The 15193-nt window shown below is 39.9% G+C and overlaps 1 protein-coding gene across 2 annotated transcripts in view; it reads left to right on the top strand.

Annotated features, from left to right (window-relative positions):
• The window catches only part of LOC306854955 (transcription cofactor vestigial-like protein 4), a 41091-nt gene that overhangs the window by 7528 nt on the left and 18370 nt on the right, over positions 1-15193 (top strand). The window contains exon 1 of one of the 2 annotated variants that reach the window (XM_079393275.1): positions 7084-7411. The exons of the other annotated variant lie outside the window; for it this stretch is intronic. Within the exon in view, the coding sequence (XP_079249401.1) occupies positions 7330-7411 (82 nt within the window). The 5' untranslated portion in view covers positions 7084-7329. Of the gene's footprint in view, positions 1-7083; positions 7412-15193 lie in introns of those variants that run through there. 2 annotated transcript variants of the gene reach the window in all.

The following is a 15193-nucleotide window of genomic DNA, read 5'->3' as shown; positions in this document are numbered from 1 at the left end:
AATTTTGTGATTAAATGGTGATGTGTGACATTATATTAAGTTAAGAGTTTTGGACACGATGTTTGTAGATTTGTGGAGTAGAAATATATGATTTTGAAGTGAAAAGATTAAATTAGATTCTGGGCCCCCAGAATCGGCACAGAAAAGCCCTGAGTGGCATTATATTCCTACTGTTATTTATTGTAATACTTATTAATACTGTAACTCATGGGGTTAATATTCAATAACTCCATAAGACCGATTCAAGGCATTTCAAAATTGTGTGAAATCATTCAATGTGCATTGTTGAAATTGACACATCTTCAGTTAAAATGACAATATGAATGTGAATATGCCTGACAAGATTGTTACACTGAATGACATTTTAGTGTCTGTTTTCTGTAAATCATTTTAAAAATGTATGATTATTTATTTTTTGCACAGAAAAAAAATTCAAAGCTGTATTACACTTATTGTTTTGGTGTTTGAAAACCTTTTTCCGTCTTGGACCCATATCTCAGAGTGTGTAAATGTTTAGCCAGCAGGGGGCTTTTTGCCCCGGAAGTGGTTTCTATAGCAAGTGTGAACACAATGGCTGATCCATCGTCATCTCGCATGTGCTAAACTTATATATGTTACAGTTTCATTTACACAGGTCTTAACATGAGCATCTTGCCCTAATAAAATGTCCACGCACACACAAATTCCCTTGGATTAACTTGGAAACATCAGTCAGAGAACTGTTCACCTAATGCATCCTGAATATAAGGCATTCATTTTTTCTGTTAAAATCTTTACCAAAAGACTACAGTCAACTAATTTCCACGTGTGCAATATATACATGCTGTTATAGTCACTGTATGTAATTACATATACAGTGATGGTACACAATACCCTAAACCAACCTGTATCTCAACCTCAGTAACAGCATCCATTCATACAAGTACAAGTACATAAGTGCATTTGGTTGGCAGCTTAATGTAAATGCATACTAGTTAAAGACACGCAATAAAAAAAATGCTGAAGTTTTGTGTTACTTGAACCTGTTCCTGGTTGCTTTGTGAATGTGGCTTTGGAATGGGATTGCAACTGTGAAATACTCCCATTGTTTTGTAGCGAGCAGCCTGCAAGCGTCACAGAAGCGTGGTGTGGTGTTCATACTGTGAGTGCTGTATTGTGCTCCTGCGGATCGACTGCATCTCCCTCACCCGCAGCAGCACGGATCTGCTTTCTTTTCCAAAACAACTAGAACAATACAGCATACCCTAGAAACAGGAGTGTCCTCACACCTACGTAAGCCAATATCTGTCAGGCCCGGCGCTTATCGACGTCACTTAAAGGGGTAGTTCACTCAAAAAGATGAATGTAAATAAATGCAGCAGATGCTCTTTTACCTTCTGCATGTTGACTGAGGCTTTCAGACTTCAAAAGCATGACAGAAGTATCATAACGGTGTTGTCAAGTAGTGGTGTGCGATATATATCGTCTGCAATAATATTGTAATTGTTTTAACGATATGCGATATGACATTATTATTTTGCAAAAACCATTCAAAACACGCCTACAGGGTGCACTCATATTATGTGAAGTCTTGACTAGTGCGTGTGCGTAGAGTTCTTTCACTGCACTTTCACTACATTTACAACGAACACACAATTAAAGATTTATACCACTTCATATAACCTAGTTAATTTCACACAAAGAGTAATGAAAAATAACGCTCCAAAAATGACCATGATTACAAAGGTGACATTGATTTTTTACAACAGTTCAATAAACAAGAAGTTAATTAAGAGACTTACGTTTTAGATGCCATATTTCCTTGTTTTGCTTTATTTCGACAACAAAAATCACTCCAAACACAGCCACAGCACTGTTTGTGTCTCTGAGCAACATGGGGTTTAGTTCCTGAATGAATCAACCGTTTAAATGATTCGGTTCAATCACAATGACTCCTTTATTAACAGTGACTTGCTGCCACCTACTGGCGGATTTACTTTCACATCAAGTACCTTTTATTTGGATCATTTCAAATATCGGTATTTAACGTTTTTAACGTGTTTAATATATGAAAACATGATTTACGCATTTGTTATTGCAGGTTAAATGCATTGATGTCCTGCGTTAAAATGGCATTTAGAGGTATTTACACAGATGCAGCTTCTGTGTTTCCTCTGACACACAGAAGCTGACACTGATTTCATTTGCTTGGTAACAGCCCAAAATTCACTGAATAAGTGCATTTGACTCGCAAGGTAATGGACACTTTTACAAAAAATGGCTTTATAAAGGTAAAAATGGCCATAAAATGTAAAAATCAGTTTAAAGTTATTGTAAAAGATGAATTTCTATCAGTGTGAACCGACCAGCACCCAGAATATAAAGAATATCAGAAACTTTAGGAGTCAGCTGTCCACGGCAGTCCTTGAGATACCGGCACAATAACACATCAGCAAAATATCACCTAATTACGGTCATCAATACAATCCCAGAAAATAGAGAGATTATTTTGTGTCAATATCGCACACCCCTATTGTCAAGTCGTGTGATGCTTCACATTTGTTGTTCTCTGAAATCTTCCCATCGTTTGCTGAGACCGGATCACTGAGTCGGCCTCGATCGCTCTGAACACATCGTTTAGTTTTGTGAAATGAATCAGCCGTTCCATAGAAAATAACTATGTAATGGACATCACTGTTTGAGCTGATGTAAAGCTTTCAGTGAATACTGGTTTAAATGTCTCTTTCTCACACAGATCTGGTGAGTAAATGATGACAGAGGTGTAATTCTGAGTCAACTTTAATGTTAATCTCAAATCAAACGACCTCATGTTTTTAAGGGATCATTGGCTTGAAAACGAGGCTGGTTGTGTGTTTGAACATGGACTCGACTTGTTTGATCTGATCCTGGAGACAGGCAGGCTGTGAAACGCTCTAATTACGCCTGTGTTTCAGCGTATGATGATATAGTTCATGGACTTCAGAGAGGCAGATTTTGAGGAGCTTGTGTAAGAATTAATCATAGCTTGATGGTTTCAACAGACTGGCCATTCGAACAGCATTACCGCCTGCCTCCGATTTGAACAATCGTTTAATACAGAGGCTCTTTAATTAGTGGTGTTTACTAAATCAAGCCTAACTCTTACTATCGAGCACACTTGGAGTTGGTGAACAGATAAAACTTCCATCACTAATGCTACTGAGTTTGGTGATGCTGGCGACACCACAGTAAACTGATGCCTCCTATTTATGACATGCAAAGTACAAATGATTTGCAGCGGTCACTTTCATTGCCACGTCCACTGCACACGGTTGTGTTTCAGATTTGAAGTTGCTATCACAAAAATCCAGTTTCCTGTGAGATTTTGTTCCGACGCTATACCAAAGATAGCCACTGGGTTACTTCTATTGCAAAATAGTCACCAAATATGGAAGTAAATGAAGTTTATTTGCAAAAACGGATAACTCTGGTAACAGATGTTATGTTTTTGTGTTCATATGCTTTCAAATGATGTCTAATTTAGGATGATTATTAAAATATGAAAATGTGGCACCAAGCGTTGCACTTGCAGGACGCTGGCAGTTCACAGGTTAGATGAAGGATTCACACTCTTCCAGAAGTCACACACACTTTAACAAACCTGTTTTCATCTGATTTCTTCTTCACTGCTGACTGATCTGAACACGTTTGATTGACCATTCATGTGCTCAACAGAAACACTGCAGAAAACACTGGGTCTCATTCACTAATAACTGCGTAGATTATTCATATTCATACGCACATTCAAACTTGTCACGAAAACCTTCCGCCTAATAAACAACACTAATGTATATGATGAAATATACATTGATTCTGATTGGATGTCAACATTTGTATTGTTAATCACCCAGAGCAAAATTGTTCTGAAAGTGATATCGTTTCTCTGTGCCTTTATGGTTATAGCTTTAATATTGAGAGACTTATATCTTTATCGTTGTGTTTAGTTGTGAACAGGCTTGTGAAATCACATGATTGCTAATGACCAAACAATGGGTGAATTTCTCACACGAATCAATGACATCATGAAATATCATTGTCTCATGAGCAAACGTCATTGATGTCAAGCCTGGGAGCAGAGCTACAGGAAGGTGATTTTCAGTAAATACATGTCATGTAAATGGACAGGTTGAGTGTGATGTGAATATTGATACTCATCTAGCAGGTTTATGAAGTAAACTGGATTCTTCATCTCCAATGAGTGGGAAAACCCCTTTGAAATTGTGCTCATGTCCAGTTATTTCAGCTGTTCTGGTTTCTTTAGCAGGAGCTTCTGGTGAGGATTCAAGTAGATCTGACTGTGAAAGGTCATCTGGCTGTAATGTAATGTTAGAGAGAGCGGGTAAGATCAGACGCTTGCTTCAGTTGAAACATTAAGCAGCAAAAAGACTATTTAAATATGAATTCTGTATGTTCTGCGTGTCTCTGTGTGAATAAATGTCAGGCTGAAGCGCGTGACGCTCGGCTGATTTCAGCCTCTGTCGTCTCAGGGCATAAATACATGAGAGTCAAAAACGAAAAAGGGTTTAAGCATAACAACAATAAGTGTAACACTACTTTAAATCGTTGTTGTTTCCCCCCCAAAAAATTAAAAGGTTTTCTGTATAATTTAATTGCAATTTTGACAATACACTGATGTCACTGAAATGTCAATCAGTGTAACAATCTTGTCAGGCATATTTACAACAAAAATCAATTTATGATAGTGATTACTTTCACCCCAAATACTAATTTTACATTTTGAAAATTCGCCACTATCCTAGGTTTTGCCCATTTGTCAGTAAGACTTTTTTACTCATTTAAAACACAATAAAATGTAATACACCCCCTTATTCTTTTATATATTTTAATATGAACAAGTCAGAATAAGCATGTCGTTTGAATTGTTACATAAATATTGTGTTTGTAAAAACATTTAACCAAATTTTGACATTTTATTCTCCAAAAATGAACTTAACCTTAAAAGTAGACACTTTACTTGCATTGAATGTGCTTTCTAAGGACACACAATCACTTTTGTAAAACATCTTTGACCCATGAACAACATCTCCAGAACTGCTCCGAGAGTCTCTTCACCAACATTTGACCGTTTCATTTGAATAAAATTAGCTTCATATCATATACACACACATTTAAAGGTATTAACGGCAACCCGTCAAAATAAAAGTTCGGTTTAACTTGAAGACACTGGCAGAAATGCATTACTATTGTTCAGCAGAATGCACATAATACTATTACTAAATAGTTTTTTTTAAAGGAATAATCATACAATATTTCTTCAATGTTTTAATTCTAACTGTCAATTGCTAAAAAATTAATTTCCATTAATGAAAAGATAACTTGAATTAATGTTTTATGCCTTCATTTGATAACCAAAAATGTAAAAACACAACAGATTTTCTGAGGGGGAGAAAAGCAACATTTCATAAGACTATTGCAATAATAAATGAAACTTGTTTTTATGCATTCAGATAATAGATGTGCTAAAACACAGAATTTGGTAACAATAAAACATAAGGTGGGAAAAAACTAAAAGATTTCATAGGGCTCTAAACAGTCATTTCTGTTGAACTTTTTATTAATTGATGTTAAATAGTTTAATTATTTGAATTACAGGCTTTTGGCACTGATTTCATATACGAATGAGCAAGAGGGAAGACTAACGATCTTAACTGTGTTTCAGTAACACATCCCTCCTTGTGTTGTGCTGTCTTTATCAAGAAGGACCTAAACAATTTACATTTCAGATAACAGAGAGAAAAGCCGGCCGTGCCAAACTCTTTGTGCTGCACATTCACATTTTAAGATTTATATCAACATATCTAGTGAAGCAGTTTAAAATAATGTAAGCTGGATAAATTTGCTTATAAAATGAATCAATGAATACGTTTTAACGTCTCTGGTATCTTGACCATCTGATTTCAGGACATAACAGATTAATATTTAGTAAAAGTAGTAAAAACATCTTTGACTGACGGACCGGCAGTGAAATAATAAGCAGGCAGGTTTATATTAAGGCTGTGTGTGATGGGTGAGCGATCGCTGATAGGACCCATTATATCTGAATTATATCAGTAGTCCTCCTCGAGCCGTTACCTAAAGCTCTTCTCAGAGATACAGACAACACTTGCACAGTTTGAATTAAAATAGCTTAATAGAAATGAGCTTTTAGCTGAAAAAAAACTAAATGGTTAATACTTAAACTGAAGTTAAAACAAAAGCTGAAAATATCAGAATGAAAGCTACTACACGATATTAACGAATACTATAACGGTGTAAATAATACACAGACCTTTGTGTGATTGTGTTTTGAGCCAGATCATGATATGGTGGTTATTCTGATCATGATATGGTGGTTATGGACTCTAGCACTAGTCTGGTTTAGTGAAAGTGGTCTTGTGTGTGTGACCCCAGCAGAGAGCAGCAGAGGCACGTTAACATCACAGCACTTAGCAGGACAGTACAGCCTCTACAACTTATTTAATAACGCTATTTGTTCTGTATTTGACCATTTTGGTATGAGAAAAGCACATTATCAAGTGTATAATGATGATGATAATAACAGTACTAATAATGTGTCACTTTTACTGTTGTCAGTAGCATATGTATCAGTGCATAGTACCAAAAATCTGCCTTAAAATGACAGTATTGTTGATTTAAAATGTAATAGTGGATCCCTAAAGAGTCACTTTTAGGAAACATTGTCTCGCAGATCTGGGACACGTGAGATGATAATAATAATAATGATTATAATAATAACATCGTCTTGTTGTGATTTGACTAAAGTTAGTAATTATGGCTTTTCGTATTTCACCTTAGTAACTCGTATAGGATGCAGTATAATTAGTGCTCACTACTGGAGTAGCTGCTGCTTCCAGAAAGATGAAACTTTTCTCCATACTCATTATTATTATTATTATTATTATTATGTTAACTTTTCGTTGTCTTGGACCGTTTCTTCTCATGCAGCGATTCCCAGCATTTGGGAGGGGGAACTCTCGCGGGATTTCGCGTGCGTAAGTGGAAGTCTCGCGGGATCTGGTGTGAGGCGGCGCGCGCTGTGGCTGCGTGTCAGTGCAGTCGACTTACAGCGGGCTGTGAGGAGAACTGGCGCCACCCTTTTGTCCCTAAATACAACTCTTTTCATACGCTAAAACTTCTTAAAGTTTCTTTAAACTCGCGCTAGAGTACTTCTACTCTCTAGGTGCTCGAGGAGGTCGGGTTAAACTAGTTATTTTCGCTCTGTTTGAAGTTAAAGGCTGGGCCTGACGAGAGAAAAGAGAAGCCGCTCTTTCTGCGATTAAAAGTCCATAAATGCTTTTTCCCAAAATGGACCTGTTGAACTACCAGTACTTGGACAAGATGAACAACAACATTGGCATCCTGTGCTACGAAGGTAAAAACTCTTACTTTCTCGCTTCAGGTTAATAATCAAATAAAGTATTAGTGAAAATAACGGACGCCGGTGACGTCATCGCGCTCTTCACGCGCCGCGGTGTTTCTCTCGATTAAAGTTAGTTTATTTACAGAAAATGAGCGAAGAAGTAGTTCTGAGTTCAATCATGTTGCAGCTCGAGAGAGAGTGAAAAGTGTTGCTAACTTCTGGAAAGTTTGTGTATAGCGTTACTACTGTACGACTACTCTTAAGAGCTCGTTTAATGACGAGTACACGGCGTTTTCGTGATGTTTAAATAGACTAGTGAAGGCAAAATGTGTTCAAAGTGTTTTAACCCTTAAAAGAATGGTAAACATTTGAAGAGTTCAGATGAAAAAGCCTCCAAGTGCCAGATTCGTGTGTGTAGGTTCAGTCATTTCACTTTAATTAATAGATTCTTTTCATTGCCATTAGAGTGCAATCACTGAACCTAACGCTACACACAGGAGCCTGAGAAACACTCCTCTTAGAAGAACATACAAATGGCACTTTATCATCTGAACTCAGAACCAACGATAAACACTGATTCATTGATTGTTTTTAATGTTAATATTTCTGCCTTTTTATTCAACTTGTATGTGAATTAAGTTGTAACGTGCAGAACAAGTGTCAGAAATGGTTTATATTCTTAATGTAGTAATGTACTTTGGTGTCATGCAATGATCGATGCGCAGCTTCAAGTCGAACACGTGCGCGTATTAGCATCGCTTTGATCGTTCTCACGCGCCACGATCGGTCGATTATGTACAATACCTGCATGTTATTGGTCAAACTACTGTGGATGTTCTAGGCAATATAAAAATCCTGGCCAGGACGTGTCCCATATAAATGGCGCATATGGCCACCATACTTCTGGCACGGGTTGCTGCGTGGTGTGTTTACGGAACAGGTTAGCGTCACCTACAAGAAGGCTTATTCACTCTTCTCTCTTTACTCAAAAAAGAGTGTGCGTTGCTTTCCTGAACCCTGGGGAGAGAGAACTATGGGTGTCCTGGCAAAAAGGGTGGAGTCATAAAGTTCAGTCTCCGAAGACACGGTCGGGATCGATACTACGAGCCCCCTGGGTGGTTGGGTAGGATAATGAAGAGCGCAAGGACACTGCAAACATATTCTGAGGGAGGTCCAGTGCCAGCTATGCTACCTTTTGCTAGGCTAAGGCGTTCTATCCATATTCTGTCCCGCAAAACAGGAACAGCGCATAAAAGAAGCCCAAGCACATCTCCCTCTTTCAACAGCATTGCAAGCCCCCTAACCCAGAGAACCCAGTGCTCCTCGCAGCTCAGTCCAAGGGTTGCCTCTCACATGCACCCATAACCATTTACAACACGTTATGTTGAACCTGGTCTCTGTGGTGTTAATGGGAGAAGCTGAAAAGTAATTTTAATGAAATGACATTTTAGTATTATTTGAAGCAGTTGCAGCACATGCTTTGAGAAGTGTGCAGAGGATTTTACTCACCCTTCTCTCTTGTGCCTGACAGTATTGTGCTACATTGTGTTTGGTGTTATCTCGAGCTATGGATCGAGTAGAAAGCAGGAAAATTGTTCTGTCACATGTCAAGAGAACAGAAATGTGATACAGGCCTCCTGTAGATTTTTAAAGCAGAGTTGTGATTTATTAAATGCCATTTACTCTACGACTCTGATTATAGTTTCAGTAAAATGATGCAGGTTGGCATATTGCTGGTCGTCTCGATCTGTTTTTGTTCTTTCAGAGCGACTGACATCAGCCTCCACTGCGGTTTTATTCTGAGGCCACTAGAGCTGGTTTTAGTTTTAGGTCTAACTTGTGTTATTCAGATGTTTGCTTCATAACCTGTGATGATACTCCCTCTGTTTATGCCTGTGAGTGACGCTGAAGGTTACGTGTTCCTTGGCCGCTGACTCCTCTGTGTTTCCAGATAACTCTTCAGAACAGTGTGTGGAGAAACTCCAGCAGCTGTGTGTGTGTGTGAGACTGGTGTGTCTCTCCTCGAGCGGCTGTCGGGCTGCTTTGACCCGCTGGAACGCTCTCCTCTCCATCAGCCGGTCATGTGACCCGGTGACAGTGGATGGAAATACACAATCACAGCTGGTTTTTGCTCGCTGTTGCACGGCTGCCACTTCAGCTATTTATAATGCGTGCCAGAGAATTTCCTGAGCACATGGCTAATCTATTACAGCTCCTGCGAGCCGAGCATCATCCCTTAAAATAGCTGTTTCTGCATCACTTCACCGGGTCAGAACGTGCACAGCGCAGTTCTCTGGTGAAAGAGAACTCGCTTTGCTGAACTTTGCTTTACACTTTATCAGGAACTGAATGAACGCCACCTTTCAAAGGTCGCAGACAAGCACTCTTATCTGTATGTTCATTGTTCTTCACACCAAAGATGATTTTGAGGACTCTTAACCATGAGCTGAGAAGACTATAAAACTGATGAAGTTGATAAAATGCTGTCTTGTGGAAACTGGATGAATTATTTTACACCATGTTGACTTGAAAATGTGAAAACAAATGTTTATCCACTGACACTAGGGGAAATAAGCACTTCTGATAACAGACTAATTAGGGCTGGGCGATATTGCCAAAAAAAAAAAATCCCTGTTTTTTTTTTTTTTTTTTTTCACAAAAAATCTGATTTTCGATTTAAATAGATTTTTTTTTTTCCCCCTACTTAAAATCAATCTGTAGATGACAAAGAAATTGTTCAAAACAAGTTTTAACTTTTTGTTTTGCGTTTCCCTTCTGGGATTTGATCTGGATTTCCCCCTTGGGGTTAAAGTGCAATCAGAAAGAACAATCCAAACAGCAAGATGGCAGGCCCTGCCATTGTAAACAGTGAAAATGTAACACAACATAACATAAAAATGTAACATAACATAAAACAAAATTATGTGACCCTTTTTAATACTTTTTCTTTAATCACAAGTTTAACATCTTTCTATTTAGTAGATAGGAGGTAGTTCTGATAGTGCAAACAAAGCATTCAACAGCATTAAATATCAGTGCATGAGAACATAAAGTGCTTGTTTGTTGTGCTGTTTTTAGTTTGAACATCCTTTCTTTTTTTCTAAACATTCTTAGCCAGGAAGACAAGCCTGTCTACTACCTCTGGCTTGAGGCATGCACGGTGGCATGTAACAATGCCTCCCCACACACTGAAAACCCTCTCTGAGGGGGCACTCGTTGCTGGGACCGAGAGGTATTTTTTTGCCAGACTACTTGGCCTTGGAAAATTCTGTTGGTGGCGCTTCCACCACTCAAGGGGATCTGTGTCTGGGTCTACCTCAGGGGTCAATAAGTAAGTTGTCAGCTCAGTCTCTATCTTTACTGCCTCTGACTGGCGGGGAGATGACACTGGTGCATTCTTTTTGAAGAAGGCAGCTAAAGTCATCATCTTCTTGGGCGGAGGCTGTGCTTCTTCTTGGCGCACCTGCACAGCTGGGCCAGGCTGCTGTGGTGTACTGTAGTTGGCAGGAGCAGTTAGAGACATGAACTCAGCCCTTGTCTCTAGCGACAGCTCTTTTTTTGACTTGTTTCACGTTGTTTGGGTCAATGTAGGTTGTGCGGAACCTTGGGTCCATCAGTGAGGACATGTCCAAGAGTTCATCCTTCACAGGGTCGCTGTATTTGTCATTAAGGTACCGCATTGTTTCTTTTTATTGTTTTAGTGAGCTCTGTGTCTTCCTCCTCTGGCTGTAGGAGACTGATTTTGAACAGATGGAGCACCGGTTTAATGTATGAAATGCTGACATAAGACTCCCCGGAAAGTGCGTCGGTAAAGTCTTGGAGTGGTTTCACAGCTTTATTTATGGACCCCAACACACCAAGATCTTGCCAAGTGGGCACAAGATGACAACTTTTCTTGTCCGAACCCAGGACATGGACTATGGCCTTCTCCTGTTCGAGAAACCTCTCTATAATTTTTTGGCGTGAACTCCATCTGGTCGGGGACTCAGTTACTAGCTGATGAGTGGGTAGACCAAGATCAGCCTGTACTTCAGTCATGTCTCTTCTTTTTTTCCAGCTGTAAGAAAAGACAGACACAGCCTTTTTACATACCCCAATAGCACGTTCGATCCGCGGGTCCTTCACACCATTCTCTGTAATAAAGAATACATAATCAAAACTCATTTTAGTGGAACATGACCTACATTCACAAACTTGTCTGTCTTCACTTTCTGCATAATATTAATGCACACACTCATACACACGCATGTGCACACACACTTATACCATTGATTATTCATGGCAATTTTGTGGAAATATATATCGGTTTGATATAATGCATTAATTTGGCTGTTCACGTGTCTTTTGTGAATGGGAATATATATATATCACTTGAATGCATAGCCATTAGACTCTTACCTATAGCATTGTGCAATCTGAGTCCAAAGCACTGGAGGTTGGGCTTTGATCATGTTGGTGCCACTGTCTGTAGTCATAAAGACGAGTCGGTCTTCAGCAAGGTTCCAAGAGCTCAGAGCATCTTTTAGCCCCTGGGCAATTATTTAGCCTTTGTGGTCATCGAGAAAGTAAGCTGTTTGGAGGCAGACACTTCGCAGAGTCCAATCGTCGTTAACGAAGTGCACCTTTAAACTCATGTAGGGCTGCATCGTTCGACTGGACCATAAATCTGTTGTGGCGGAGTAAAACGACACCCCTTCCAGCTCCCTAGCGATCCTTTGGCGTGTACTGTTATATAGCTGAGGCAAGGCAACTTCAGAAAAATATTTGCGGCTAGGTAGCACATACCTGGGCTCCAAAACTTTCAGCATGTGACCCCAGCTTTTCCACACTATATATGGGCACCATATCTTTTGCAATATACATTGCGACTGCATCCGTGATCGCTTTCCACCGGGCCCCATTCTTATCATACTGGATACAGTTTGTAAATGTTTGTAAAACCGTAGGTTGTCTTTTGGCGGGCGTGCTTGTGCGGCCGCGGTCTTGTTCATTTCGTAGGTGCGCAACCTCCCACTTGGTGGCATGCCTCTGTTTGAGGTGCTGCAGTAAATTGGTTGTACTGCTACCTTTGCAGCGGGGTGTTTGTTCTACATCTGATGCCGCAAAACCGAACCAATTCCCAACTACGGATGACACTGTGCCGTTCTTGGGAACGAGTTCTTCCCTGCTCGCTGCCATGTTTGTGTATCTCTAATTTAGCAAACGCGCGGGGGGAGGGCTGAGCCCATTCGGAACTACGGGAGCCCAGAGGGGAGCATTGGCGGATATTAAAGAGAAAAACGATTTTCATTCAAACAAATCGACGTTAACTATACATTCGAGTTAATCGCATGCGCTGCGCCTGCCGCTGGGTTCAGCGCAGCCCTTCAGATACAAGGCGATTTGCGCTATGCTCGCCAGAGCGAAGTAGGCGGAGTTTTCAAAATTTTTAGGGGGAGTACTATACGTCTAGTCATTGGATTGCTGTTCCACCTTTCGGTCAGCAGCAAAACATGTATCTGTCCCGTGCTAAGAAGCGAGCGATAGCAGTAGCCCTGCTAGTAATCAGAAGAAAGAGAGCAGCAAGCAAGAAGAGGCTGTGGGTGCATGAAACCCTGAGGTCCCTATACGACCCAGGGCTCCAGACAAAAAAATCGAGTAAGGAGCCATTGGCTCCTATAAAAGAAAAACTTAGGCGCCAAATTATTTTTTTAGGTGCCACAGAATAAAAGTGGTTTATTTTATTATTATATTTTTTTATTTTTACCCCCTATTTTAACATTTCAATCATTTTGTCATGTGTTTATGTCTTATCTTTTCTAGGCTTTATCAGCATTTTAATCCATCTTGTAGATGATCAGGTCGACCGGGGGACTAAGGTTCACTTAAAGTGTGAATTAAATGTCTTTTACAACTTGAAATATACAATCACAAAGAATTGTTCGTTACACAGAATCTGTACCAATATCATGGACCATAAGCATCACTTGGCAACTGAGTGCAGTGCATCCTATAAATGTTGTCACGTCTTTCACACATTCAGTCTGTTTTTCTTCATTAGTAAAATGCAATTTTATAGGAGGAGTTGAATCATGTACAACAGAATAAGTAAAAATATTAATATGCAACAGCGCATAAATATAGCAAAACGCTCCTCTTTATAGTTATTTTTCTAGCTGACTGGTGAGTTTATGGACACTGAGTGGTTATTCTGAGGTAAATGTATTACAATGCAATGTTTACAAGCTTTATACATTTCCTCAGTTTGAAACATGAGCTTTTACATAAAACATTTCAGTAAGTTGTACTATAGGCTTTCTTATTGCCTACCTTTTGATCATGTTCATTTCATAGTAGTAAATCGAAATATATAATGGGTTCACTTGCTGCTTTAACGGAGGTGCTAAAGAGATCGCGCCTGAGCATTAAGTGCGATACTCTCCGCTCGCGCGATCCGGACGCATACACGGACCGTGTGGACGCGGGGTACTGCTGTTTATATTATCACTTTCAGGTCTCTCTCACTGCGTTCAGCAGACTGTGTGCGGCAGAGACGAGGACTGTTTGAAACTCTTTTCCAGTAAAACTTTGATGCGCATCGTCTTATGTAAGTTTAATACGTGAACATAACAAAAGATGTGAGCGCAAAACAATCGGGAAAAAAGTCCTTTCATGCAAATTATATATAGTCGCCAGTGGCGACCTCAGCAAAAACTTCACTCGCAAATTAATATTTTTGGTCGCAAATGCGACCATTTTAGTCGCAGTTTGGAGCCCTGCGACCGCAAACTTGTATGGTATAGCTCTGGAAATTCAGACACACAGAGAATCAGCTGTTCATCCATTTTGAGTTCGGCGCTTGTTTGGATGCTCCGTTTCTATTGGCCGCGCGGGGAAACGTCACAGAGCGCAGCGGCAAAAGTTGAACTATTTTGAACTTTGACCGCGGCGCGCGCGCAAGCTCGCCGCTGGTGCGCTCCGCTGCGCGTGCGCTTTGGTCGGCGCAGCAACTAACCGCCCTCGCGCAGCGCAAGCCATTGAAATGAATGGGTTTCATAGCGCAGCGCATGCCACGTCCTGTGTGAAAGGGCCTTAAGCCTCAAGCATCGACGACAGATCTCTGTTTTCCGATGGAAGGCTTATAATGAATGTATTTCCTACATTTGTGTAAGCAGTACACATCCAAATACGCAGAGTAAAAAAGCCGTACGTACCTTTATCTCTGTAATAACGAGCCACAAACGCGTCCACTGCTGAAATCCCAGTTTAGTTAGAGGTAAGGGTCCACAGAACAACATCCTAGCGAGCACTTTTAGTCCAGCGAAACAATAACGTTGTAATAAGGATGAATATTCCTTTGTTTACGTTTCATTTCTTCAGAGAGTTATTGTTCGCGTCCGTTATGGAATAAATTACGCTCAAAAACAGCGTCTTGGTGGTAATAAAACAACACGGTGTTGTAGCATACAGTTTTACAAACAGAATGAGACCGTCCACGAAAAAAAAGTCTCAAAAGCGGAATATAGATTATTTGAATTTGGCGCTCCCTCCAGTCAGCCATGACGCACGCTGTGACACGCACGCTGTCATCTGAGCGGGGCGTAACTTAGCGATCTGCTTTATCCATAAACTTGTTTTTTTTTTTTTTTTTTTTTTCTTCTACATTTTTTATATGTGTGTGTGTGTGTGTGTGTGTATTGTGTGGGGAATGTGGCCGTGTCTGCAGATTATAATATGTATGGACGAACAGAGTCGTAATAAACACACTGATATGACGGCTATCATTGTGATTCATTGATCAGCTATTATTGATTA

The sequence above is a fragment of the Barbus barbus genome (assembly GCF_936440315.1).
Source record: "Barbus barbus genome assembly, chromosome: 35".
Classification (NCBI taxonomy): Eukaryota; Metazoa; Chordata; class Actinopteri; order Cypriniformes; family Cyprinidae; genus Barbus; species Barbus barbus.
Note: the sequence above shows the minus strand (reverse complement) of the source record. Positions and strands in the feature narration are given on the sequence as shown.